This window comes from Pseudopipra pipra, chromosome 10, assembly GCF_036250125.1.
Source record: "Pseudopipra pipra isolate bDixPip1 chromosome 10, bDixPip1.hap1, whole genome shotgun sequence".
Classification (NCBI taxonomy): Eukaryota; Metazoa; Chordata; class Aves; order Passeriformes; family Pipridae; genus Pseudopipra; species Pseudopipra pipra.
The window spans coordinates 23718030-23742200 of record NC_087558.1 but is presented as its reverse complement, the minus strand read 5'-3'; the positions used below and the strand labels follow the sequence as shown (position 1 = coordinate 23742200).

Sequence of the window (24171 nt, the reverse complement as noted above, 5' to 3'; positions counted from 1 at the left end):
CAGATAACAGCTATGAAAGCCAACGCTACAGAGCTCTCTTCTAACAGACAACACCGTCTTCAGAGGCAGCTTAATGTCAATGGAAAAAGCCCAGCTACTTGACTAGGAACTGCCCTTACCTAGAAAAGCCCAGTTACTATTGTTACCATTATGCTATGCAACATAATGACAATGCTATGATCCAATTCCAGTTGAAGGGAAAAGTAGAGGGAACATAACCTTTAAAATCATAAGCAGGAATGTCATATTTTTTCTCCTTTTCGAGTAAAACTGGGGGAGACCAGAGAAAGGAGACAATAAGAAATCAGCTTAACTTGCAAGGAAGGAGACAGGAGTATGTGTCACACTACCAGGAGTGAAAACACCAGGATGATTTATATAGGACAAACATGGAGCAATCTTTAACAGCTTCTCAGAAAGAAGCTACTTAGAAAACTTGCTTTCAGAATGATCTGGGCTTCCTGTACTTTGCCACAATGGCAAAGCTGAGGCTGGCTGGTTACACTGCCTCTGCAACTCCAGTTACACAATGCCAGGTACTGTTACCTCCATATCTAGTGGGAGCTTTTCCTATGCCTGTCATTCTGATCCATAAAAAACAATACTACTGTGGACTTTTATGAAAAAGGTTGGGATTTTCTTCTGGTGGACGGCTCTGCCTATGATTTGGGCCATGCTGTATGAAAATCCAAGTACAAACAGGAAGACTGTTTTTTTCTGACAGCTTAAATCTAAACAAGCAAGGGGTTAGAGAACAGGGAGCTTTGGTAGTCACACAGCTACATATTAGGTTACTGCTTCCTTTCCTGCCTCACCTTTGATGTATATCCCTCTACCACAGGGAGGGATATCCAACCCACCTATGAAACTACATGAAATACCACTTCCAAGTCAGGTTTGGAGGGAAAAGAAACCCAAATCACACTACTATCTGTCTTCTAAATGAAGACAGTTGTCTAGCATTTGGATAGCAACAGTAGGAAAAATGGAGACTCAATCATGAGGCAGCAGCTTTGCTCGTCTTACTGAACAGAAATCGTGCAATAAAGCAACACAGCACATATCAGTGTGCAGATTTCTCTCTGTCATTACACAACAGCATAGGAAAATTCCTTCAAACTCCTTGGGACTGAATGTCACCAATCTTCACTTCCCAGACACAGAGTTAAAAATCTAGATTCAAATACTAAACTCAGAACTGTGAATTCAAGGCCCTTGGCTCACCAGTTACGAGTGAACTGCTGTCTCTATTACCAACATTTCCAGCACGATCTGCTCTCTTGCTTCTCTTTTAGTGGAAAGACCTATTGGTGCCAATTGGGAATCCTCCCCTACTGTCTGGGGAAGGCCAGCATAGGAAGCGTTTCTTATCATGTGTCACATTGCTCCAGCTATAGCTCAAGAATCATCAACGCCCCGTGCTTAACCCTCTTCGGCGCTGCTGGATCATCCTGGTCTATAAATAACCCCCAATAAGGGCTGCAGTCCCAGAGAGCAGGTCAGCAGAGGCAGAATTTCCCCTCTATCATGCACAGAGGCGGCTGGCGCTACCTGCAGTGCCACAGGTGAGGCCAAAACCCTCCCGCAGCGCGGCCCATGGCGCAGCCTCAGCTTTCGGGCCCACGGGCGGTGGGAAAGGAGACTACAGCACCCTGAGAGCCCACAGCAGTACGGCACAGGGCCGACACCGGCCGAAGGACAGGGGAAGGCGACCGCCTCCCCAGCCGCGTCCCCTCAGCGGCGGGGCAGGCCCACCCGCCACAGGGAAGGGAAGCGGGACATGACTCATGGCTTTTGTCGGCTCCTGGCTGGCGCCGGAGCGCTCCCCGCCGCCGAGGCGGCGCTCACAGCGGAGCGGGACCTCGGGTGGCGGAGCGGGTCCCCGGGGCGGCCCCCGCGCCCCGGCCCGGCCCGGCGCGGAGCAGGGGGCGCCGGCGGCACGTGGCCCGCGGTGCGCCAATGGGAGCGGCCGCGACCATAGAGCGGGGCCGGGCGCCCGCCAGACATCCCGCCCGCAGCCCGTCTCGCTGGTGCCGCCATCTTGCTGCAGGCGGCGGAACGCGTCCGGCCGCAGCGCCGGGCCCGCGCCCTCCTCCCGCTTACCTGAGGCGCTCCCGCCCCCGCCCTCCCGCGCGGCCGGCGCCGGGCCCGGCGTTACCTCTGGTCGGCCCGCAGCGAAGCCTATGCTGGGTACAAGGCCGAGGGCCCGGCCGCCATCTTGGTGCAGCAGAGGGATGTGCGTGACCTACAACATGCGGGCGGCCCCGCCCCGTCCCCGCGGGTTGCTATGGCGACGGGGCCTGCGCGTGCGCGCCGGGTCCTGCTCCGCCCCGGGGGCGGGGCCTGCCGGGCGGGGCGGCACCGCCCCTTCGCCCTGACCGTGCGCGCGCGGGAGCGGAGCTTGAGGACCGCGGCGGAGGGAGGCGCGAGGTGAGGGCGGCGGGCGCCGAGGGGCGGCGGGCGCTGCCCTGCTCTGCCTCGCCCTGGAGGAGCTCGGGTGAGGGGCGGCGGGCGCTGAGGGGCGGTGGGCAGTGGGCGCTGCCCTGCCCTGCCCTGCCTTGCCTCGCCTCGCCTTGGGAGAGCTCGGGTGAGGGGCGCCGGGCGCTGAGGGGCGGCAGGCGCTGCCCTACCTCGCCTCTCGGCAGCTCGGGGTCCCTCTGCGCGGCCGTAAAGAGCCGGGGCTGAGACGAGGGGGCCGGGAGGGGCGCTGGGGAAGAGTTTATCCTTTACAGCCGCGCAGACGGACCCCCCGAGCCGGGGTGTTCGGCCGAGGCCGGGCGGTGCCGGTGAGGAGGGAGCGGGCCGGAGGGGCCGCGGGCCGTGCCGGGGAGGTGAGGCCAGCGCGGGGCCTGGTGGTCGTGTGGGCCGCCGTGGGACCCCCGAGCGGGGGCCCTCCCCACAGCGGGCCAGGCGGCCGCTTCTGAACGCGCTCTTGTGGAAAACTCCAGCAGCGCTGTTGAACCCGGGGAACATCACCGACCAGCTCCTGAGGAAAGTCTGGGCTCCTCCAAGGCTGAGTCCTGCCTGTGTGGGAGTGCTCAGCCCCGAGGGGAACGCTGCGGGAAAGATCGTACATGAAATATTTCTGTGCTTGGTCCATATGTTAAAACATAATGGAGCTGTAGCCATCTGCATAACTCTGCTTCGTTTCTTAGTAGCTGTGAGAAACTTTCCTCCTCTCTTCGCCTGCTTCTGAGAAATAGTTGGGTGACAGATAAGTCTCACGAATTAAAAGAATGTTCTTATGTGTTCCAGCAGGATCTAGTTTTGTTTGGCATTGAAAATCGCTCGTGGAGGATGGTTAAGCAGGAATCAATGACATCAGTTGTCAGGAAACGCTCTTGGAAGGAAGAGTTGCTATCAGAGCAATCTTGCATGATGATGAAGGGCTCACGGATAACCTCTTAAGTAGTTGAATAATTCATCGGTCATAGACCAGTATACAGATGTTGCAGATACTGGAATTTATTTTTAGTGTGAAATTTCACTTGAGAAACATGTTATCCAGTTTTTATTTTATGTGAGTAACCGGGGTGCCAGATTGTTATCACTTAAGTTCAGCTTCATGAAAAAGGACACCAAATGGCTTCAGTGTTCAACATCTGTACTCTGTCCCTCCCATTAGGAACTCTTTCTCAGAAACCACCTCTTCCTTATTGAAGTGATTGCTGGGGTGGAGGGGGGCAGGAAGTAACTTGGTAACTCCTACCAGTGAAGTAGTCACTCTGAGCTCAAAAGCTGCATCTTTGTAAACCTAAATGAGGTTGCAATTTGTGTACATATACAGATATACAGTAGCTTTGAGAAGCAAATCCTAGAAATCATCCCCAATTTGGAACAACTTTACCTTCTGCCTGGCACAAAAAGTAGGGCTCCTGTTTGTCTGACGCTGGGCAGTTTGTTTTGACTCAAGATGGCTCTTTGCCGGGAGGAACAGAGTAAAGAGTGCTGCGTGCTGAAGCACTTTGGTGTCATCTCACATGATGCTGAACTTGCTGACAAAAATCCACTTGGAAGATGGAAAGAATCAAGCAGTGATAGTTTCAAATCTGTAGAATAAAAGTGGTAACGAGCTAGCTAGAGAAAAGGTGACTATGGGCTTAGGGAGTGGGAACAGATACTTTTAGAGGTAGGGGAGGGTCTAGAAAGGGGACTTGTGGTCTCCTCACTTACAGATCCCAGCATATGCTGACATTTTTATGTTGTCACAGTAAAAGCCTTGATCTCTTGAACTCATGCAAGTCAGTGTGATAGGACTGTGGACGAGTCTCTGTTTGTCAAGAGACTTTTACATAGAGGTGTCGGATGAGAAATTTGTAAAAAAAAACTTTAGGGAAAATATTTTTTGCGCCTATTTTGTATTTTACACGCAGCTGCATATGAAAATTTTATATTGGCAACAGAAGGTAAAATGACTGAGTTTGCAAGCATCCAGATGAAAGAGGAGGAGGAAAAGATTCATGTTGAAACTGTTAGCTCTTTACAGAACACTCAAGCCTGAACGGAAATGGTGAGGGGAAGGAGGCTTGAGAAGAAAAAAAAATACACGAGTTTGGGGGTTTTTTAGCTTTGAAAAAACTGTTTCCTGTACAGAGCAAGATGTCCTTGAGCAGGGTGTTTGGTTTGGTTCGTTTCCGGAAACGGTGTGAACCTTTCAGGCTTCAGAATGGTTTGTGGCACATGTGGTGCCTTCAGCACCCCACGTTCATGCTGCTTGGATTTATTGTCTGACCGTGTTCGTAGCAACAATGGCAGCTGAAAATTCTGCCCCTCGTTAGTACAGAAGAGTCAAATACCTGCACCCTGTGAAGGAATTGACCCTGTTTCAGAATCTGGACATCCAGTCAGGAATGCTGCTCTTTTAATTTCATGTGCAACAGTGGATATTACGCTGATTTGTTGCCTTTTTTTTTTTCTTGTACAATTTTTAATAAACTGAAAAAACTTTATTTTTCCAGATTTGTTCCTGTCCTTTCCTAAAAATGTCCAAGGTAAGAATAACATTTCTGTCTCCCAATGTAACAATGTGAAACAGATAATTTGTTTTTAAATATTAATCTTTGTGGATAAAATGTGCAACTCACGTTGTGTTTGATGTATGCTTTATTAACAGTCCATAAGAGAGAATTCGCATTTAGAAGACATGATATTGAAATATTGAGTGATGTAAAGCATACATTAAATTAGTTTCCTGCAAGTATAAACCTCTGCAGTTAACTAATACTCTTGGAAGGATTTAATTTTGGTCATGGGGTTGTGTATAAGCTCCCTGGTGCATCTTCATTGAAACTTCCATTGTGCTACTTTGTTTTGAGCAGGAATCATTTAAGGAAATGATGTTCTTAGATCTAATTTCTTCATTTACTAATAGAACCAACTGATTTTTCAGTAAAATCCTTCATTAGAAGGATTGGTGGTAACCTACAATATTATTGGCATGCTGGGATTCACCTAATTCTTGGCCCCCAGGGTTTGGTATGATGTGTAAAACATCTCTGTTGGCTTATTGGAGTGAAGTGAATGATAAAAGGTGCTTGAGTAATGTGTTTGAAGAGGAAAACTAAGAGACCTAAAGATTTCTCTGCCATATTTGTAGTAGTGGGCATTCCAAACACTACTGTGTGAATTCCCCTTCCCCCCACTTGGAGAGCTCTCTGAAGAGCACTTACAGCAGAAAACTGTCACTTCATGAGTTGCTCAGGGTTTTCCTTTGAATGTGCTAGAGGTGGATTAGAAATGGTCACCTTTTTATTCAAGTCCATACAAATTGGACTCAAGCTTTTTTATTTTAACTGTGTGTGAAGACACTGTTTGAAGTGTGGAATTAGTGACTGCACTTCATCCTTTGTCACACTTTGATAAATTATTGTTTGGGATTTTGTTTCCTTTTTACTTAAGGCGATCTTGGCTGGAGAGCTGAATAAATGAATTTTTTTTAAGCTGTAGGTCATTGTTGTTTTCTGTACTTCTGTGTGAAACTGTTGAATAGTAGGAACCTCTGAGTAGTTTCCTCTCCCTATGTCACACAGCTTCAAACCGTTGGAAATAAAAAAGGAAAGCAGTTATACAAACAAATATGTCTTGAGTGGTTGCTTATTATTGTCTTCTTTTATTTCATTTTTAGCAACAGCCTGCTCAATTTACCAATCCAGAAACTCCTGGCTATGTTGGATTTGCAAACCTTCCCAATCAGGTTCACCGAAAGTCTGTGAAAAAGGGGTTTGAATTTACTCTTATGGTGGTTGGTAAGGAAACATTTTATAGTCTTTCTCAAAATTAGTACTTTCTCATGGGGAATTTGAAGTTAAAATGAATTTTACTTCCACTAGTGTAAGACTCCAGCTTGCACCAGGAACTCTCCTGTACTTTCTTTTATAATTCTTTAATTTTATTTTTTGTAGTTTATTAATTCTTGCAGCAGTTGTTTTCCACACTACAAACTATGTTTGAATACATTAATAAGTTTGTGGGCAAAGAAATTCTGTTATGCACTCCAGTAATTATTTCTTCCTTCTTTTTCTCCTGTCTTACAATTTTCAGGCATTCTATTTAAAATGTAGTTTTAACCTGGTTTTGCATTTGAATACAGTCTCTATTCACTTCCACGTTTTTATTAAGAGACTATTTATTAAGGAGAACATTCTATTTGAAATGTTGTTTATGTTTCTGTAGTTCAAAACAATCTGAACTCTGATCTTTCCACCCCTTCTAAATACTCTTGTAAAAGAAAGACTGAGAGTCGGTTTTGATGTGAGCTGTTGCTTTTTATATGGATCGTGATTTTCTGTTAGCAGTTTTAATTTAAAGTGCAATTCTATTTGATAATTAAGAGTCTGTGTTGGTATCTGAGATGGAAAGAAAAATCTAGTGTCTGCAGAAATATCTTGGTCCTTTGAGAAGTCTGTTGCTGTTCTTCAAAGTTATGTGGACTCCCAGATCAGACTTGGATGTCTTCTCTGTCTCTGCTGTTGGGTGCTGTAACTTCTGAGTTTTGGTGTTTGAACTCTGACATTCTTGCTTTTAAATAGGCTTTTGCAAAAAGTACCCTAATAGAATTAGGCTCTTTATTACCTGGCACTACAAGGAGTAAATCCCATTTGTGTGTTAGACTTGTCCAAGAGAGATCACAGTGGGAATGAGCAGGAGAGGTGAGATAGTACAGGGCAGGAGGTGTTTAAGTTCTTAATTGTTTTGTATTCCAGTAGTTACAGGGAGAGTCTATATTCTCAAACCTTTCATTAGTTTTGCCAAATGACAGCCCTAGCACTGCTTTTATCCTGTCTTTTGTACTTTGTTGTTGGACAGACTTGGCCCTTATCTTTGGCTTCCTAGAATTTTATCATAGTTGTTCACTGTACCTTTCCCTGGATTTGCTTTGGATGATACCATAAAGGATATCTTATAAAATCTAAGGATAAAGCCAAACTATAAGCAGCTGTTTGAAATTATGGTATCTACTGTAACTCTTCAGAATTTACTGTTCAGTGAGCCTAGAAACCTGAAAGTTTTGAGAAAGAAAAAATGTGCTTTCTCTGCTGCAGCTAAACTTAATTTCCAGATTTCTTTGAGACTAATTGCACATAGTGCCATGTAAAAGGGTCCTGGCAGAAAGCAATGTAAAATTATATACACCAACAGTTGTTTCTAGCCCCTTGTAAAATAGAAATAGAGGGGAAATGACATTGTGTCAGAGTATCAGAAAGGCAATTAATCCACCCATGTCAGAGTAAAATGGAACCTTACAGTCGTTGCCTGCCAAAATTTTGAGGGATAAATGAAAACTACAAAAACAGAACTTGGAAAAAAGTCATTTCATTGAAAATTTGGAGTGGTATTTTAAGATACACTAGCAGAGGGAGGCAGCTGATGTAAGATAAACTGTGCTTTAAATTGTTGATTATTTCAGCAGTTTGGAATGTGAATTCTTTCCCTTCAAATATGCACAGGGTTTAAGTATGTTCTCTGGTGGGATGTGTCACAGTGCCTGTATTGAACTATCATTCTTCACTGAGTTGCCATCCTTCTTCATTTCTGAGCATGACAATACTTCTTTAAAAGCTGTCTGCACTGACAGAGTCCTGATCATTGATTTTTCTTTTTTGCACTTTTTTTTTCCTGCTTTTTACTGTGGTGTCTGAAAATACAAGCTGGATTTTTGGCTGCTTGGCTGTGTTGCTCCCAAAAAAATCCAAATCACTTGTATTTATTAACAATTTTGTGTTCATTCTCATTATTAAGCTATGACTTCATCTAAATAGTTACTTCACTTGAGAGTCACTAAGCTACTGTAGCCAGTATAATCCTTGACAGCAACTATGAAAACTGATTTGGTTAATGTATAATATTTACCCAAACTGAAAGTATGGTATGTGGCACTGGATGAAATCATACCTTTTTTTGGTTCTGCTGAAATGATTCCATGTGACTGTTGAGTTCCTCTGGGTGCATGTCTCCACTGGTGAAGGCTGCACTGGTACAATCTGATTTTGAGAGCTGCATTCTGTGAGGCATTAAAAACTGGCAGCTCCTACTCCAATATTTGCTTAAAAACGATTTCCTTTTTTTTTTTTCTTTTGTTCAGATATTTTAGTCAGACTCCTATTGCAGAATAGTCCATCTTACTTAGAGATTACGTGGCCCACCATTTTCAACATCTAATTTTTCTAATTAATTCTATCGACACCTGAAATAAAGCTAAAATTCTAGAAAAGGATCCTTTCAGTGAATTCAGGTACCGAGCACTTCAAGGGGCTGCTCTTTTTTATGCTGTGAACATTTGTTCTGATTAAGATCTTGATCTTGAACTAATTAGTTGGCCTTTGAACTTTTTCCTCGTGGCTTGGTCAGTAGCCCTAGAACCAAAATATATTTGTGGTCCAATATGGTAATGCCCAAATTCATCAGTATGAAAAGAATGCTCAGTGATCGTGGCATATTTCTCTTTCCTTGGGTTCTTGTTTGCCATATTAGCATAAAAAGCAGAAATAAATCCCCATTTATGATGTCTGGGTCTACAGACAATGCCTTTTTCATTGTTTAAATTGATGATATAGCCTAGGCAAGATCTAGTTTCTCACTGGGTATGATCTGTCACATTCTGGAGTGATAAGAGAAAACCATGCCTTAAAAAATCAGGAGATATGAAATGGGAAATATTAAGTTTAAATTGATCAGATCTCCACTTGACTAGCAGATTTAATTACAAATCATCAGTGAAAGCTCAGGGAAAGTGCATTATAAAGCAGAGATGTAAAAACCTTTTTGTGCAAACTTCTCCAATGCAAAATCATAAATTGTAAAATTTTAATTTGAAAGAAACATGAAAAAAATGTATAGTCAGATAATACTGTCTGCATACAGTTGAAATTATCTATGTAAATATTTTGAATTTATCTTTGTATTGAACTGCAGGTGAATCTGGATTGGGGAAATCTACATTAATAAACAGCCTCTTCTTGACGGATCTCTACCCAGAAAGGATAATCCCAGGAGCTGCTGGTAAACACACCTTCCTTCTAGTTTCTCTGTGCTTGATGATTTTGGGAGTTGAATGCTTTAATCTTGGGAATTTGATAACAATCAGCAGTGATTCCTAGCTGTAATAGTTTCTAATGTATTTCCTGACACTTGAACTGTGTCATAGAATTGGTTTCCTCTGCACTCGATGTCTATGGGATATTTATTATTTAGTCCCTGGGTGTATTCTGTTAGCACCTAGAAAGCTGATCCCTTCTTTTGCTTAAAGAAAGTCACTGTGTCACAGAAAGATAAACAGTCAGAAGCTTTATTTAGTTTTTAATCAATTGCAGTTTTAAACATATGAATTGTTTATACCTGCTTGGACTTGCACCCTAATTTCTTTGCTTTGGGTTAGTATTTAGTGAATGTGAACTTCACCTCCTGTTCTTCTTCTTCTTGTCCTTTTTTTATACTGTTAACCAAGGCATACAATTATCCAGCAAAAGAGAATATTGTGAGAAAATAGAGGAAGATGCTATTTTTCCCCCTTTGCTAGTTGTTGAATTACTTCCTTTTTAATAGTTTATCATGCTAGCTGATGATTACTTATTACATTCAGCCTTAGGAAAAAATCCATTACATATAATTTCACGTTGTTCTCCAATTACCTACAATTTTGTCTCAGTCCCCTTTGCCTTAGTTCCTCCAGTATATTAAAGAAAAGTGTGAAGTCTCGTACTATACTCTTAACAACATCTGAAGAATTTTTGTATCGAGTCTTGCTGTTATCAGGGCCTTAGAATGTAATCCATAGAATAATATTTATGTGGTTGTATCTGCCAATTAGTCTTGGGAGCTTATCTCCACATGACATGGTCTCACAAACCCGATCCTGAAATGTCACATTTGTTGTCTTCCAGATAAGATCGAACGCACCGTGCAGATCGAGGCCTCCACGGTTGAGATCGAAGAGAGGGGCGTGAAACTGCGTCTGACAGTCGTGGATACCCCAGGATATGGGGATGCCATCAACTGTAGAGACTGGTGTGTGCACAGGGAGTTTATTTTGGTCTGTGTGTGCAGACTGACAGACATTTCATGTATGTCCCTGGGTGTGTAAAGTGCTGAATATGAGGTGTGATTTTTTTTGGTGGTTTTTAGAAAACCACGCTTTCGAATTTTGAGGAAGCTTGACTTCAGTGTTATGGATTAATTCAAGTACATGTGAAAACAAAGCTTGAAATAAATTTTGTGACACCCATGTTGTTTTTTTTTCCCCGGTCAACTTTCTTAAGCTTGGAAGAGCTTTAAGTGAAAAGTGACCTTGACTTAACTTGTAGTCACAAAGTAATGGGACACGAGAATTTCAACAGTGCTCTGAGAAAGCAAATCATCTAGTCTTTACTGTGAACAAAAATCCACCTTTAGATCTTGCCCACGTTCACCTGAGCATTCTCAGATTCTGTGCTTCATTTTTAAATGCTTTTCATCATCTTTGGTTTTGATTGTTTGGTTTGAAGGTTTTTTTTTTTTACAAATTTACGTTGTAGTAAATACTGAGAAATAATCTTGAGATCACTGGCAGTCGGTTTCCAAAGGTAATCCCTTTCCCTACATCTCTCAGGCCTCTGAACCTCAAGGTAGGAACTGTGTAATCTCAGGCCCTGTAGTAACAGAGCAAGGGGCAACAGTTTGAACCTGAAAGAGAAGGGAAGAAATGTTTTGCAGTGGTGATGTTGAGACACTGGCACAGGTTGCCCAGAGAAGCTGTGGCTGCCCCCTCCCTGGAAGTGTTCATGTTGGAAAGAGCTTGGAGCACCCCAGACTAGTGGAAGGTGTCCCTGTTTGAAACTAGATGATCTTTAAAGGTCCCTTCCGACCCAAACCATTCTATGATTTTAAATCAATTTGGGACGAGAACCTTAAATTATCTGGAACGTGTGTGATTAATGCTAATCAAAATATAAATACTAACCCAAGAGAATTTTTTTGCAGAACTGAAGTTGTGTTACATATATGTATATTTTATCTTACAACATATATTAAAAACGTACACATAGTATCTTGTTATTCTAGAATTCAACTAAAAGTTTTAAGATACGTGTACTTCTACTTTTCCAGTCCTACAGAACCAATAAATGAATTTTTTTCCATCAGAAGGTTGGCTCATCAGCAGGATGTCTTGTTATAATATTACCTTTGAAACAGCTCTACAGTTATTGGCCATTTGGTGATTTCTCAAATCCACCTTTATTTTGCAGTTTTAAGACCATAATCGCTTACATTGATGAGCAGTTTGAGCGGTACCTGCACGATGAGAGTGGTTTGAACAGGAGGCACATCATAGACAACCGGGTTCATTGCTGCTTCTATTTCATTTCACCGTTTGGCCATGGGTAGGTGTTTCTCTGTCTTTTTTTTTTTTACATTACTTTATTTCAGGGACTTTGTTCGTGCCTGTTGACTTAAATTTTCAGAATCAGGTTGCCATCCCTTAAGGAAGTGCTATAACTGCTGGCATTAGTTGAATGTGTTCTTTCTCTCTGTGTGAAGAGAGATATTTATTTGGTGTGAACGTAAATTGTAATTTAGAGTAAAAATAAATAAAACTTCTTCCGTATTTTGATTTTAGCCTTAAGCCTCTGGATGTTGAGTTTATGAAGGCCATACACAACAAAGTAAATATTGTACCAGTGATTGCAAAAGCTGATACACTTTCTCTGAAAGAGCGAGAGAGACTAAAGAAAAGGGTGAGTGTGTTTCTGGCTTGCAGAAACGTGTTGTCCTTTGATTGTAGCAGTATGGTGGCTGAAGAGAGGGACACTCATTAACCTTACTCTGCCCTAGCTGAGGAAAATATAATCTCCTGCACAGTGTAACATCATTTAATATGTAGTTTGATATCTTGTAAATTATTTTATTGTGTATTTAACTGAGAAATTGTCCTTAGAATGTTGCTTGCAAAATGGCAGATTGGCTACATTTACAATTACATTATGACTGCATTTTGAAACTTTGGAAAAATACTTAGATACATTTGCTGATGGTAATTGTTCTCTTACCTGTTTAATCAGTCCCAAAGCAGAGACTGCATCTAGAATATGTGTGTGTGTGTATATATATATATGTATATATATATATATGTATATTTTTTTTTAAATTATTTTTTTTTACCCAGTCAGAATTCTGATGGTTGAAAAATGAGATTTTCTGAGATGTTTCTGATTTTGGGGTTGTTTTTCTTCCCCTGTGTCACTCTTCTTCTAAAACATTCCAGTTCTTTCTTCCAGAGGCAAGAGCTCTTAATACATTCAGTCTTGCAGGACTTGATGCCATATTTGCTGGAGGGAGAGCAGGAGAGCAAAGGCTGGAGGAGTCAACAAACCATCATGAGTTAATAAGAGATATGAAACTTAGAAAGGAGGGTTAGAATTAACTTTCCAAAAGGCATGCTTGATCCAGTCTTAGCTCTTGTATTTAAAACTTTATCTCTGATTTTTTTTCAGTTATTCTGAAAATCCTTATAGCTATCTTACCTAATTTGGAATAAAAAGGCATTTACTTTACTAGAAATACTTATTGTGCTAGAATTCTGCAGAAATAAAGATTGTTTTATTGTTTTTTAAAGAGCAAAATTTGGGTTTATGGCAAATGGATTCCAGCTGCAGATGCCATTCTTGGCAGTCATGAAGAGAGAAAAAAGTATTTGTTGTGTCTGTAGCTCAGCTAGCTTTTTAAACACTCCCACCTCTACCACCCAAGTAGTAATTCAGAGGTAAGAGCAAGGAGGTTTAGGCTGTGGCTTCTGAGTCAATGCTTTTATTATTACCAAAAAAAAAAAAAAAAGACAGTGTTTATGTGAGCACTATTGTTTGTCTGAAAGTCTGTAGCAAGTAGTTGTTGAATATCCTGAAGAAATATGGTGTTTAAAAACAAATCCTTGTCGAGTAATTTGGATCAGTAAGATAGATCCAGATTTTTTGAGAGACTGTGTAGTAAGTAATTTTATGTTAAGATCTAAAAATACTGACTCTACATGTATATTATCTTGATTTCTTGCATTACAAATCTCAGATTCTGGATGAAATAGAAGAGCATGGCATCAAGATTTATCACCTGCCTGATGCTGAATCAGATGAGGATGAAGATTTTAAAGAGCAGACCAGACTCCTAAAGGTGTGACTGGCTTCACAGGTTACATGTGTGAATAATATATTGTATTTCTTCAGGCTGCTCAGATGGCTTTAGAACAAGACCTGAGATGAGACCTGGAGTGAGTCACTGTGTCTCTGTGCTCAGGCTTCCCTAGCTGGAAGATGATGGCAACAATTACATTTATTTTTTTTTAACACCTTCAAATTAAAAGAATTACCAGCTTATTACCATAGTACACAGTCCTGAGCCGAACAAGAGTTGTTCTTGGAGTTGTTTGTCCTTGTTCATTGTTAGTAACTTCTGCTCTTTTGGCTTTCAGGCCAGCATCCCATTTTGTGTGGTGGGATCCAATCAACTCATTGAAGCCAAAGGTAAAAAAGTTAGAGGTCGGCTCTACCCATGGGGTGTAGTTGAAGTGGAGAATCCAGAGCATAATGACTTCCTGAAGCTAAGGACCATGTTAATGTAAGTTAGAAAACTCCAATTAAATGGTAGCTTAACAAACAATCACTGAGGTGCTCAAGCACTGTATTGGGAGTTTGAATCCTTGTGGAATCCTTGGAGACATTCAGAATTTGGCTGGGGAAGGCCATGAGCAGCCCTGACCTGGCTGAGCTGGGCCTAGTCAGGGATTGAGCCACGTAGGCCCAATAGGTTCTCTCCAATCTGAATTGCTCAGTGATTCTGTGAAAATAGTCTTTTGTCTAATTCTTTTGTGGAATGCAGTGTTGTAGCACCATTCAAACCCCCAGGAACATAAAACAGCTTGTTTGAGGCCTTGTGCTTATTTCAGTGTATCTATAGGTAGATACATCTGCGAAGGAGGAGATTTCAAAAGTCCACTGGTTGTTTTTTCACAGGCTTTGCTACTCTGTTTCTCCTGCCCAGCTTCAAAGGACTCCTCATGAGGACAGCTTCAGTCAGGGCAGCCTCAGGGCTGAGGTGGTCCCTTCACTGCACCGATTTAACTGAAATTACCTTGTAAATTAGTATTTTAAGAGGGTGTGCATGCTAAGCACATTAAGCCGAGGCAGTGCTGAATGTGAGAGTTGGTTAAGCAAGCTGATGTGACACAGGGATGTTTCATCTTTTAATTACTTTTCTTCCTCCAGCACCCATATGCAAGACCTTCAGGAGGTGACCCAGGACCTTCACTATGAGAACTTCCGCTCTGAAAGGCTCAAACGAGGCGGCAGGTTGTTGGCTCATGGCTACACGCTGTTCCTTCCTCTTCTGAATCTATATTTTGGTCTCTCTGTGTCTCACCTACCGTTTCATTGCTAAGATCTGTTAGATCCAGGGCAGCTCTGTAGCTCCAGGAAGCACCAAATTCAATCGTCCAGCTTAGAATGAGTGTAAGGAAAAGTGTTTAGTAAATCCAAAGGGACAGTTGTGGCATTGAAAAGGAACAGTTAGATCTGTGCTTTGGTCTGAGGCATGAACACAGCTGGATTGGAATGCTGGAGGTACATAAGTAGGACAGATGTCTATGATAAACATTGTCTAAAAAAACCCTGCAAGTTAGGTCAGAGCTGATATATTTAAAAGAGTGGATTTTTTTTTCAGAATTAACAACTGGAATATTTGGACTGTGTCTTTTAAAAAAAGATATTCGAGTTCTTTTGTAGTGCTCTCTTAAACATGACATGTATAAATCATTTTCTTTACATAGCAGTGACAGGGCTGTCAGCCCTATTTTGAGCTGGGATGAGTAGGGCACGGCTTTCCTGGTAAGAGAGAAGGGCAGAACACCCCATTTTTAACTGCAGTAGCAGGATTTGTAGAGCTGAGTTGGTGAGTTTTGTGGAAAACTGGGTGTTTCCTGGTTCAGATGTTTCAGCTGTGTCTCTGACTGCAGCCACTAGAGGGTTCCGAATCGCACATTTCGGGGGCTTTGGTGCATTTTGCAAAACTTTTGCCATCCTGCTGTTGACAGAGGTTTTGTCACATGCCTGGGCAGTTTTCAGCCAAAGGAGTTTGTCTCTGCCTGTAGCATTGGCCTACAAGTCCAATTTTGCCCTTCAGGCAAGATGAAATGCTCTTCTCTCCTGGCTTTTAGATCCTGACTTCTGAAGTTCAAGGTAAAAACCCCCAAATTTCCCAGTTCTGGTGCTTGTTATCCAACAGATGTGTAGGAAGGCCTTAGAAGTATTGCTGCCTAAGGTCATCCAGAGTTAAAACAACTTTTAAAATTTTTAGAGGATTTAAAATTGCCTCTGCCAGTGACCTGTGGCAAGAGGTTGCTGTTAATTTGGGGTATGTGAAACTAAGACATGTTTTGGTGTCTTGTCTAGTGAAGTGGCCCATATACCTTTGTTTTCACATTTCTGAAATGGGTGTTAGAATGCAGTCAGGTTTACTGTAAGTGAGGGTAGTTTGCATGTGAGTTTATTTCAAGCTTGAAACTCCTGTCCTATAGGAGGGCTTGGCAATAGGTGCTTGTTGACTGTATTCATTAATGTTCCCAGAGGTTTTTGGGCACAGAGGATTTTTTGACAATCTATTTAACCTTAAATGCAGAGTTTGTTCACTCTGCATTTTTGATGGCACTTGCTTGATTAGATCCATTAGATCTTCCCTGTTGTGACATGGAGTAGGAGGAAGCTGTTAGCAAAGTAGAATAGACCCAGGTGGGAGTCAGTCGTTTCTCCCAGGTAACAACTGACAGAACAACAGGAAACGGCCTCAAATTGCACCAGGGAAGGTTTAAATTGGGTATTAGGAAAAATTTCTTCACTGAAAGGATGATCAGGCATTGGCACAGGCTGCTCAGGGCAGTGGTGGAGCCAGCATCCCTGGAAGAGTTCAAAAGGTTTGGGGATGTGGCATTTGGGGACATGGTTTAGTGGTGAACACGGTGCTGCATTAATGGTCGGACTTCATGATCTTAGGGGGGTTTCCCAACCTTAATGGTTTTATGTTTCTGACAATACTCATCTTATTTTAGGAAAATAGAAGATGAAGAAGTAAATAAAGACCAGATTCTGCTTGAGAAGGAAGCGGAAGTAAGATGACAGAATTTTGTATTCTTGTAATGGGGGAATTTTTGTTCTTGTATCGCTACTTTAGGTCAAATTATTTATATGGTCTTGGTAATTTGTAAAGGAAAAGGCAGTTATATATATTTGCCAATATGAAGTTATATAAGGGTCACTAAGAAAACAGAATGCAAAGAGGTGTAGAGCAGTCTCAGGATAGGGATTTGTTGGAATAAGTGGAATCTGGTAAAACTCCATTCCATTATAGTGCTCAGCAAGGGATGTAACACACAGTGTGGGCAAGGAGAAGCAATCTCACAAAACATGTAAAGGTTCTACAGTTAACAACTGCAGGTTGGGAAAAAGTTCAGCTCTGCAGCAAAGGAGGGAATGATGGCAGGAATGGTCAGGAATAAAGAATGAAACAGAAATTCTCTTTCTGCCACTATGACAAATTCATAATGGGTAACTAATGCTCTTTTTGTTGTATCCTTAACTCAAAAAGGGTATATCCAAGACTAGAAAAAGTGCAGTGAATAGCAAAAAGTGACAGAAAGGCTGAAGTGGAGACCTGAAGCGGGTCCTATACAAGGGGAGATGAGGTTAGTGCTCTTGTTGAGAAGTAGATGCCAGAAGGGAAAGGGGCTTACATGATTATAGGTGGCAGGATGAAAGGGAATCTACTGTACAAGCAAGAGGTCTTGGTTAATGGGATTAACAGGTGGCTGATTTAAAAAAGTTAAAGTTAAAAGAGATGCTTCTAAGATAGTCTGTAAATTGTGGAACTCATTGGCATGGGATTTGTGCATAAGAAGATATTTTTGAGCAGATAAGCCCCAAAATGCTGAGAGACTGGAGACTTTGCTTTCTCCGTGAGTGTGCTCGCTAAATGCAAAGGTAGAATTTTTTGTTTTGGCAAGTTCCAAAGGGACAGATTCTCGAGTTTGAGAGTGTGTGTGGGTAAGTACTGGGAGTGGGAATCCAGTGTTCAGACTCTTCCATGTGCTTCTTAAGAGCCAGTACTGGAGAGAGGGCTGAGTTAGATGAACTCCTTGGCTTGCCCCAGCACAAGCAGATGCTCAGCCTTCTGTTAGTGATCTTAGTGGTGACACAGGTCTCAAAAGATAAGCAGAGTAAAAATGAAAAGGGTTGTTGTTTCAAGGAACATGAAAGAAAGAGTAGTATAACGTTCTACAGGTTTAACTTCATTGTTAAGCTTAACTGTTTAGTTTGAGTTTACAGTGTAAGTGCCAAAAGGCAAAGGCACCCAAAATTGTTCCAGTGAGGCTCACTTGCCACCTCTCAGAGCTGGGTACAATAAAAGGATTTAAGTATTGAATGTGCAACACGGTTGAATTAATCTTAGTAGCTGAGTTACATAATTACTTTATGATTAAATGTTGCAATGCTCTAAAACTGACCTTCAACCAAGTTTAATCATGCTTATGTTTCCTTGGATGGTTTGCCTGTAGTACTTGCTTCCACCTAGTCATCACTAGCAAGGGAATTGGGGAGTAATCCTAACAATTTTTTTTTTGGTGGCAAATACTGGTATAGTTTGGAGGGACACAGACAAGCTGCTTTTCTTCTGGTGATACACTTTAGTAACTGTAAGTGTTTGTTCAGCACTTCAGCACCATCCTTTTTATGCATTTAACTTCAGAGACTTCCATTCAGGAATGCTTAAAAATCCCATCCCACAGTGCAGTAATAAAGCCTGTTTACTTCAGTCAGTAAATGCCAACCTCTTGAGGGATGAAGAGCAGTAGAAGATACCATAACCCAGGGTCAGATAAAGAAAATGCAATCCCTCTTTCATATAAATAAATAATAGGTTGGTGACAGTGAAGAATTCTATTCTGAGGGGAGATCAGTCTGCAGAATCCTCCTGTGCTGCTCTTCCAGCTCCGTCGCATGCAGGAGATGATTGCAAGAATGCAGGCACAGATGCAGATGCAGATGCAAAGTGGAGAAGGTGACAGCAGTGCAGTTCATGGGCACCACGTGTAAAGTCTTGGGTAAGATGTTCAAGCAGCCACTTGAAGGGCTTCTTCCTTTAACTGTTCACTAGTATGATTGGCATTAGGAAGTTCTGGAAAAAATGTTTATAAGGTGAGTTTCCAGAGGTTTCAATTTTAATTTTTAAGGATTAACTGCTGATTCACTAGCAGTGAAATGGCTTGGAGTCGTTGTTGTGGTGTTGTGTCTATGTGTATATGCAAATTTTCCAGAAAGTCAATACAATATATGCTGGTACAAACCATGGAAGAAGTCTTTGAAATAGTTTAAACAGGTGATTCTAAGCTCATGATGCAGTCATTGTTTCCTTGTGACTTATAAAATATGTGCAGTTCTTGTGGATTTCTAACTGTGAGAAGACAGCTGATCTGAAATTGTATTTTCCTGCCTTGTTTTTAGATGACTTTGTCCCCTGACTCAAAGGAGACCTTCTGGAGCTGGATTGCAGTGGTGTTGGAGCAGAAAGGATGCCTCTTGCTCCCATGTGACTTGGAGTTTCCTGTAGAATTTAATGTGGGAATGTTTTGTGGTAACTCTTGTGAGATGTATTTTGTAACATGTAGTCACACAGTATTTTATATATTATACACATTTGACTTTGGTTTTTTTAGTCATTTTTACTTTGAGGTCATTTTTGATTTCCCATTGTATTAGGGATACAAAATAGACGTTGAAACTTTTCTAGCCTGATACAGCATTAGATACTATTTTTTTTAATATACCTTATTAGCTACCTGCTTCTAACTTTGTATTCCATTTAGAAAACAAATGTCTGTCAGTGATATCTTCTTCAGAACCAGGTAACAGTCACCTCACTAAGGATCCCTGCAAGGTTAATTTTATATATATTGCAGTGTTTACATGTGTGTGTCTGGGAGACCATCAGCCCTTTCTCTGCCTCTGCTCACTGCAGGAGGATCTCCTTGGCCTCTGCAAGCATCAAATGAAAACTCAAGCATTCCTTGTGTCTTAGCAAAAGAAAGAAGAGGAAATGTCTCTGGGAGAGGCACACTGTGTGTTACATGACAGGCATTATTTCCTTCAGATTTAACCTTGAGGGTTATTATTTGCCTAAAATCTTTTACTCTACTGCAGCTAATTTTGAAGAGTTTCTTGTAGGTTAGCACAAGTCGGTCCCGCTATTTTCTGGCATTATTGTAGCCAAATAAACTTGAATAATGCTGATATTGTTAAATGGGGTAAACCCCAAAGAGTAGTTTTGTATGCACAGGTGTTTCCTATATCCAAAAGCATAAAAAAAATCTATAATTCCTAATTAGTATTTTCATAATGTTTTTAGGGCATTGAAAACTGTTAAATATAGTATAAAATATATACTAGCACACTTCTATTTTTTGAAGTAATCTGTGCCTGACAGGATCAATACAAACTGTGTTTTAAGCTCTTGCTCCAAGATGGAGTCAGCAGTATTACTTCGGAAGCAACTCTGATTTTTTTTTTTATTAGGCCAAGGTCACTTCCCTTAACACTGATAGCAGAGGAGGCTGTGTTCAGCTTGGCTGGACTTGTGCTGCACACCATGCCTGGTATTGTGTTTGCAGCAGGTGATCACATCTGTAGCACACAGCTGCCCAGGGCAAGCAGTGACACACCTTGGGTTGGCCACAGCTTCTGATAAAGCCAGCATTCAGCTTTCTCCATCTGATCTGTTGCAAAACATCCTTATCAAAACAGCTAATAAGCAGGTAGAATTACTACTTCTTTCTTCTCTTTGAGCTCAGGTGCAGCTGCGACTTTTATAATTTTTTTTAATGTTTCTTTGACAAAAATAATAGGATTTCTACGGCTAATGTGTAATTCCAGTGTACTTCGGTGGTTAGATTAAATATAAACCTGCTAAGCAACTGAAACTTTTACCTGCCTGAAACTACTGTTTATAAATTGTTTTATGTTTGAATCTTTCTAAAAATGTGAAATAAAGCCCTGCATCATAGCCTTTACTGGGGAGCTTCAGCTCTCTTTACAGAAGCAGTTACTGTCAAAGTTAGACACGACTCATTTGACCTTCCCTAACCTTGACAAAAGTGAAAATGAGAACCTTCTTGTATGCTGAGATTCACAGAAGCATTAAGTCCCGTTTTGTCAAATATTTACATATAAAACTTGGGTGGACAAACATGTTGCTTCTAAATTCTTGGGTTGCTTTTTCAAAAGAAAGTATAGAAACAAAGTAATGTGGCAGCACTGCCACAGAACACTCCACCTTATTTATTTCTGTTGCTATGAGCCTGTACTTGAAGAAAAACTGTGAAGTCTGAAGTGTCTGCACAGGGGCCTGGTTGTACCTGTCACTCTCCCTGTGTTTGGTGGGCTGATAGTTTTTCCCTCTGTCTTTTAACATGGGAAGGAAAAATAGATTGTCCATGTGTTTAGGGCTGTTTGGTCACTACCTGTGGAATTATTTCAGGCAATATGTGATTCCTTGAAATAGCACATACCTATTAAAATATTTGATCAGGATAAAGTATTTCATTTGATCCTTAGACAAAAAAAAAATTTTGATCTCCAGATTCTAGCAGGAGAAATATTTTTGTATGTTGTTTTGGGTTTTTTTTGATGGGAAAAAGCAAGTTTATGGCACTTGCCATTTTAACTGCAATACTCAAGTCAGGTAATTGCTGCTTCTTCCCAAGCCCTTGGGGTGATTGTTCATAGTGTGCCTGATGTCTCTGAAGGTCTAATTTCCCCTGCACTTTTCTTGGGATGGTCTTGAAATTCGTGGTTTCATGTTAAGACGTCAAAAGTGGGACTACTTTTCTCAGAAGCTGTTTCAGACAAACTCAGCTGCTGGTAGAAGAAAGACTCAAAGTATCAGAAAGACTTGGGGACAAAAGGTAGATGCTGTTTGGTGGCTTGCTGAACCAGCCACAGTTCTTTTTCTGTTACAGCATTGTGATGGTTTTCATTTTAGGAGTCAAAATACTTTGGAATTTGCAGAGCTTTATAGTTGGCAGCATATGTTACTTGTTCTTGGTACAAAAATCTGTTATATTCTGTTTTATGTACTGCTATTAGCCAAAAGGATAATAAAAAAATGCTAAAAAACAATTTTGTTTTTATTACGATTCTTTATTCTAATCAACCCCAGCAATATTAATTTGTGGTGATATGTTTGAAATATTTCCCTCAGTCCTGCCAGGACAGGGTTAATTTTTGCAGCGACCAAGAGGGGCCATGGCCAGGACCTGGAGGTTATTCTATACCACCTCATGGCAGTGCCTGGGGTGGGAGAAAGGGAGTCTCTTCCAGGGAGAAGGGGTTCCTTCCCAGCGAGTAAGAGTGGTGCTGGTCCCGAGCCAGAGGGAGTGATGTGGTGATGGCTGCCTGAATCACTCTCTCTTTTGTACACTTCTGTTATTAATATCATTGCTGTTACTGTTCTTTTTCTTATCTCATTGCTGTTTCCAGTAAGTTCCTATCTCAACCTGGGGTCTTTATCTTGTACCTCAAATTCTCCTCTCCAACCACCAGCAAAGGGGGCAGGGGGAGAGGGGAAGCCAGTGAGCAGCAGCGTGGTTTGGAGTTTCAGTGGGAACACTGAGCTGGGGATTACACTTCCTAAACCATGACAAACATAAAGGAGAAATTCAGTTGTGGTTGAAAGAGGACACAATGAACCTGCATCAAATGTAGTCATTAAGTATTGTGTGCTCTGAGTGTATTGGAACAGTGCATTTCCCTGTGGCTGTTCCCAGAGCTCCCAAAGTCCTACCCGTGGGATCTTGCTTTTTCAGCAGCTTTCACCAAACTTGCATGACCCTTAATCATGATGTTAACATAGAATGGAGCTGCTTATTCTTAGGTGGGGCTTTAAGGGTCATTATTTTCTCCAGTGAATCCTGCTTCATCCTTGGTGAGAGCTGAAGACTGGTTGATCCTTTTCCTACATATTCCAAAATAACTTAGGCTTCATCTTCCCATAAAACAACTTCAACGATCCTTGTGGCTGTTGCAGATTAAGAGCCTGGTGGCTGTGTCCTTGTTTTTGAATTCTTGAGATAACTGATTTTACAGCAATACTTTAAATTAGGAATGTGTGGCTTTTGCTCATGCCCTGCTCTGGAATGATCTCTGTATGTTCGTGTTTTCTTTACCTGAAATATTTAGTGTGGAACTGGTACATAAAAGGAAGGTTCATCTTTAGGCTAGAGTGAGAGAAGAAAGCATCCTGAATATGTGAGACCTACTTTTTGAAAGAAAGCTTTTTATTTGTACTGCTTATGTTTGTTTTTTTTTTCCAGAATGTCATCCTTTCAGTCAAGTGTAGGAGACTACTTTCGTTGAAATCAAATCCGCTTCTGGAAAGGAGTGCTGGAAGAGAATTGCACTGAGAGTTGCACAATTACTGGATCACTGGAAAACTTATAAAAAAATCTACCAGATTTGTTAGTTCCATGCACACAAACAAAAAGAACTGTAATTGTGGACAGGGACTGAAATAGAGTGTCAGAACTGACATATAAACACCTCACAAAACTGGGTAAGTGTATTGTCAGCTTTCTGTTCAGAAGCGTGTGGATTAGTGCCAGTGGTCTTCTCAAACCTTTTTATTATACACTCTTATGTAGGAAAAAAGGGAGATAGGTCTTGCAAAAAAAAACCAAAACAAAACAATAAAAAGAGTGTAATGTCCTTTGTACATTGTTTTGCCACTGACTAGCAGGAAGTGCTAGCAGGAAGGTTACACTAATGCACTAATGCATTGTGCTCATGTGCTAGAACAAGTTTTACTTTGCTTTAAATCTGCTTAGTAGGCCCAAGTTATCCCATTATTTTGGAGGAATTGCAGGGCATCATTAGGATATGGCTATGCAGATAAACTCATATATTTGTTATATGCAAGTATACAGCTGAATCTATTTGGATGCAGATTTTTCTAGAAAGGTGTGCATGTATCTTTTAACCTTTCCTTCTAAGTTAATTTCTCATGCAATTTATGCTTGCACTGCTATGAGTGTTTCTTTTCTAGGATTTATTTTCTTCCGATCATCTCTGTGCTACTCAGCAGATTTTTCTCTTAGTTTGTTAGACTCCTGCCCTTTCTTTGTTCCTTCCATTTGTGATCCTGCAAGGTCCTGGCATTTTTCTCGTATTTCATTTATACTTTTAGGGTAACATTTTTGTAGGTTCCACTTGTGCTAGTTAGAGTGATGGTGGCTTGGATGCCCAAATGTTCCCTTTTCTGAAGAGAGTAGTTGGAGCTTTACTCCCTGGCCACTGCGGCTCTTCAGCAAGGAATGAGGGTGGAGATCATTCAGAGCCTGTGGTGTGCCTTTTCCAGGCTGTTTTGAATATTAGGGTGGCTGGGCCTGAGATCAGATTTACACTGCTTGCTCTCAGGCCTTCCATTTGGGTGACAACCTGTGGATGAATTAGTCATACCTCTCTCCTCATAAACACTAACAACCGCAGATTAAGTGACTGAGGAGAAAGCTGTCCTGTGATGAGAGAGGAAAAGAATGCCTGGCATTTCATTAACAAATGCTACCAAAACCAACTATATTCAGCCTTTCCCTTAATGCACTGTCAGTTTACTTTC

The 24171-nt window shown here is 41.4% G+C and overlaps 2 protein-coding genes across 5 annotated transcripts in view; one reads left to right on the top strand and one right to left on the bottom strand.

Annotated features, from left to right (window-relative positions):
• The window catches only part of HDLBP (high density lipoprotein binding protein), a 39189-nt gene extending 36884 nt beyond the window's left edge, over positions 1-2305 (bottom strand). Inside the window, exon 1 of one of the 2 annotated variants that reach the window (XM_064666835.1) lies at positions 2159-2305. The gene's annotated coding sequence lies outside the window, so the exon portion shown is untranslated. Of the gene's footprint in view, positions 1-2103 lie in introns of both variants that reach the window. The other variant, XM_064666837.1, reaches the window with a different exon arrangement.
• On the top strand, positions 1545-21680 carry SEPTIN2 (septin 2). 3 transcript variants are annotated; one of them, XM_064666852.1, is made up of 13 exons: positions 1545-1565; positions 4959-4991; positions 6125-6245; positions 9412-9498; positions 10380-10503; positions 11721-11855; positions 12092-12209; positions 13534-13635; positions 13934-14079; positions 14727-14810; positions 16562-16619; positions 18498-18610; positions 19011-21680. In XM_064666852.1, exons 2-12 carry the CDS (start codon positions 4983-4985, stop codon positions 18600-18602), a joined length of 1089 nt encoding a protein of 362 aa, XP_064522922.1. In that variant the 5' UTR covers positions 1545-1565; positions 4959-4982; the 3' UTR covers positions 18603-18610; positions 19011-21680. The 3 variants fall into 3 exon arrangements, with proteins under 3 accessions (XP_064522922.1, XP_064522920.1, XP_064522921.1); XM_064666850.1 differs by lacking the exon at positions 1545-1565 and adding an exon at positions 2329-2430; XM_064666851.1 differs by lacking the exon at positions 1545-1565 and adding an exon at positions 2447-2497.
• The last annotated feature ends 2491 nt before the right edge of the window (positions 21681-24171 follow it).